This window comes from Myotis brandtii, unplaced genomic scaffold (assembly GCF_000412655.1).
Source record: "Myotis brandtii unplaced genomic scaffold, ASM41265v1 scaffold1289, whole genome shotgun sequence".
NCBI classification, from domain to species: domain Eukaryota; kingdom Metazoa; phylum Chordata; class Mammalia; order Chiroptera; family Vespertilionidae; genus Myotis; species Myotis brandtii.
The window spans coordinates 242614-246517 of record NW_005354543.1 but is presented as its reverse complement, the minus strand read 5'-3'; the positions used below and the strand labels follow the sequence as shown (position 1 = coordinate 246517).

General features: G+C 40.7%; 1 protein-coding gene across 1 annotated transcript in view; it reads left to right on the top strand.

Annotated features, from left to right (window-relative positions):
- Positions 1 to 3904, top strand: part of LOC102252255 (zinc finger protein 420-like) — a 254464-nt gene that overhangs the window by 242152 nt on the left and 8408 nt on the right. The window contains exon 14 of the mRNA XM_014534314.1: positions 918 to 1044. Within this exon, the coding sequence (XP_014389800.1) occupies positions 918 to 1044 (127 nt within the window). The remainder of the gene's footprint in view (positions 1 to 917; positions 1045 to 3904) is intronic.

The following is a 3904-nucleotide window of genomic DNA, read 5'->3' as shown; positions in this document are numbered from 1 at the left end:
CTCTAATTGATTTTTCTGGCTCTCTATCCCTCTCCCTTCTTCTCTGTAATATATATATATATATATATATATATTTATTTATTTATTTTAGAGCAGAAGGAAGACTTAGAGGGAGAAAGATCAATGATGAGAGAGAATCATTAATTGGCTGCCTCCTGTGTGCCCCCCACTGAGGATTGAGCCCGCAAACCAGTCATGTGCCCATGGCCGGAATCGAACCTGGGACCCTTCAGTCTGCAGGCCGAAGCTCTATCCACTGAAACAAACTGGCTAGGCCTCATTACTTTTTTTTTTTATCATAGTCAATGTTAGCAGTTATTACTGTTCTCTCTCTCTCTCTCACTCTATTTTTTACCCCTCTCTTTTGAAAAATATTTTTTTATTGAATTTAGAATCGAAAGGAGAGGGAGAGAGAGGTAGAAACTCAATCAGGAGAGAGAATCAATGATCAACGACCTCCTGCACACCCCCCACTGGGGATCCAGTCTGAAACCTGCAGTATGTCCTGACTAGGAATCCAACCCTGCCCTCCTGGTTCATAGGTCAGCACTCTACCTCTCAGCCACACTGGCCGGGCTATAATTCTCTCCTTTATCCCAGAGCCTTCTCTGCATTCATTTCATGCAGCCTCCCCAGGTCAGGAAGCTTTCCTTACCTTTAATTAGTGACTTTTAACTACTATAAACACACCTTCTGTGACAGATCAAACTAAAATCTATACTGTGGATTTGTGGGCATGTGTCATCCTCATGTGTCAGTGTTAGAAAACACATCAGAGAATGTTATTGGGGCATAGTGATCTTACTGGATAATTCAGAATACCCCCTAGGTCTAAACCTCTTCTGACACTGTTTTCTTGTTGGCTAACATTGTGAACTCTTCTGGTGACCTCTTGGTAAATGTGTCTTTTTTTTCAGGGACCATTGACCTTCAGGGATGTGGCCATAGATTTCTCTCAGGAGGAATGGGAATGCCTGGACCCAGCTCAGCGGAAATTGTACATGGATGTGATGGTGGAGAACTACAGCAACCTGGTCTCCGTGGGTGAGGATGACTTCCTTCCTGACTTCCTACTCTACCCCTAGGGTTTTGTTTCTTTAATTTTAACATCTCTAAGGGCTTCTGCTTTCTATGGTAAATTCGTGCTCTCAAGGAACAAATTGCACCCTAGCTGATTTGGCTCAGTGGATAGGCTCAGTGGCCTGCAGACTGAAAAGTCCAGGTTTGATTCTGGTCAAGGGCTAATGCCAGGGTTGCGGGCTCACTCCCCAGTAGGGGGCGCAGGAGGCAACATATCAATGATTCTCTTTTTTAATATATTTTATTGATTTTTTTACAGAGAGGAAGGGAGAGGGATAGAGAGTTAGAAACATCAATGAGAAACATCAGTCAGCTGCCTCCTGCACACCCCCTACTGGGGATGTGCCCACAACCCAGGTACATGCCCTTGACCGGAATGGAACCTGGGACCCTTCAGTCCGCAGGCAGACACTCTATCCACTGAGCCAAACCAGTCAGGGGTCAATGATTCTCTCTTATCAGTGATGGCTCTATCTCTCCCTCTCCCTTCCTCTCTGAAAACAATAAAAATATTTGTGTGTTTTTTTTAATAAGGAACAAATTGGGGATTCTTTGGTGTAGTAAAAGGCTTTGTGATGTCTGTGAATTTGGAATTCAGTATTTGCACACATTATGTGTTGTCTAGAGTAATTAAGGTACTATCAGAAAATGATATTCTGGATAATAATTTTCTAGAATATTCTAATATTCTGCCATGTCTTCTGGCCAGAGGACAACCTGGATTGTAAATGGGAAAGCCTCTATTAAAATTCACACTCCATTTTCCTTTATTTTTTAATTTTTAAGATTTTGATTATTTCAGGGAGGAAGGGAGAGTTAGAGGGAGAGAGAAACTTCAGCTGGGCATTAATTGATTTTTTTGTATGTGCCCTGACCAGAGATCAAACCTATAGTTTTGGTATATCGGTACAATCCTCTAAGCAACTGGGCTACCTATGCAGGCAGATTGGATTCTTTCACTCAATTCTATGTACCTAGGCTTCTATCATGTCTTTCCATGGCTTGATGTATTATTTCTTTATAGTAGTGAATGAGACTTCATTGTGTGTCCTTTAGTATATTTATCCATTCACTTGTTGATGGACCTCTGCATTGCTTCTAGTTTTTATGAATTATGAATAAATAGCTCCTTGTAGGCTTTTGTGTAGATAAAAGGCTTAACTCTTTGATTTAATAGTAAGGAGCTGAGTTATAAGTTTTATCGCCTTACATGTCAAATCAAATGAAATCTTTTATTTCAAATGATAGAGCATCATTATAAAAATAGTCTTTTTTTCCCAGTCTGTTATGTTCACTATTGCAAATAGTGCTGCAATGGATATATGGGTGGGTATATCTTTTTGAATTCATGTTCTTTGTATAAATCGCCAGAAATGGAATTACTGTGTTAACTGGTACTTGTTTATGAATATTGGAAAATTCTCCAGCGTGTTTTGTGAGTGGCTGCACGAATCTATATATATCTAAAAGCCTAAGTGACTGTTACACCCTGTCCATCGCATGACCCGATGAACGGTCGCTATGACAATGCACTGACCCCCAGGGGGCAGATGCTCAAAGCAGGAGCTGACTCCTGGTAGTCAGTGCACTTCCACACCCAACCTCCCGCGGCTGGCCCACCTCCCGTGGTCCCTCCCCCTGGCCTGCCTGGTGGTCAGTGCGCCTCCACAGCTAACTGGCCTTGGCTGGCCAATCTCCTGCGGGCCTTTCCACTGACTGGCCGGCCCCAATCGCCCGCCAGTCCGAGGGATCCCTCCCGTGCAAGAATTCGTGCAGTGGGCCTCTAGTGTGTTTATAATCTTGCTGACAGTGCACGAATGTTCTCATTTCTCCACTTCATTGGTGATGCTTGTCGTTTTTTGATTTATGGATAACTGGCATCTTGTTAGGTGTTTGGTAGTATTTCGTGGTGGTGTCCATTTGCATTTCTCTGATGATGAATGAGTTGAACATCATTTAATACTAGTATGTTTATTGTGCATCTTTATGTCCTGTTTGGGAAATGTCTATTCAAGTCCCCTACCCATTTTTCAATCATGTTGTTTGTTCTTTTGGTGTTAAGTTGTGTGAGTTCCTTGTATATTTTGGATCTTTAGCTTTTGAGGATGTAACATTGCTTGCTGGGTTTTTGTGGTGATTGTTATTTTGTGGTTTCTTTTGGTATGCCAAACTTATTCTTTAGTAGTCCCATTTCTTTATTTTTAGCTTCTTTGTTATGTCTAGAAGATATATGCAAACCAGAATTTTTAAGAGTGATGGTAAAGTTCATTGACTGCTTTTTTCCAGTGTTTGCATGGTTTCAGGTCTTCTATATTAGTTGTTCATCCATGCTGAGTTCATTTTGGTTCATGGCCTATGAATGGGGTCTAGTTTTATTGTTTTTGCATGTATCTGTTCCGTTTTTCTAGCACTACTTGGTGAAGAATCTGTCTTTACCTATTGTGTATTCTTGCCTTCTATCTTATAGATTAGTTAACCATATAGCTTTTGACATTTTTTAAAAAAATACATTTTTGATTGATTTCAGAGAGGAAGGGAGAAGGAGAAAGAGATAGAAACATCAATGTTGAGAGAGAATAATTGATTGGCTGCCTCCTGCATGCCCCCTACTGGGGATCAAGCCCACAACCTGTGCATGTGCCCTTGATTGTAATCGAACCTGGGACCCTTCAGTTCGCATGCCGACGCTCTATCCACTGAGGCAAACTGGCTATGGTTAGCTTTGGACATTTTAAAAGTTTTGTTACTTCTTTTTTCATGTTGATTTTTATTTATTTATTTATTTATTTCATTTTATTTTTAAAAAAATATATTTTATTGATTT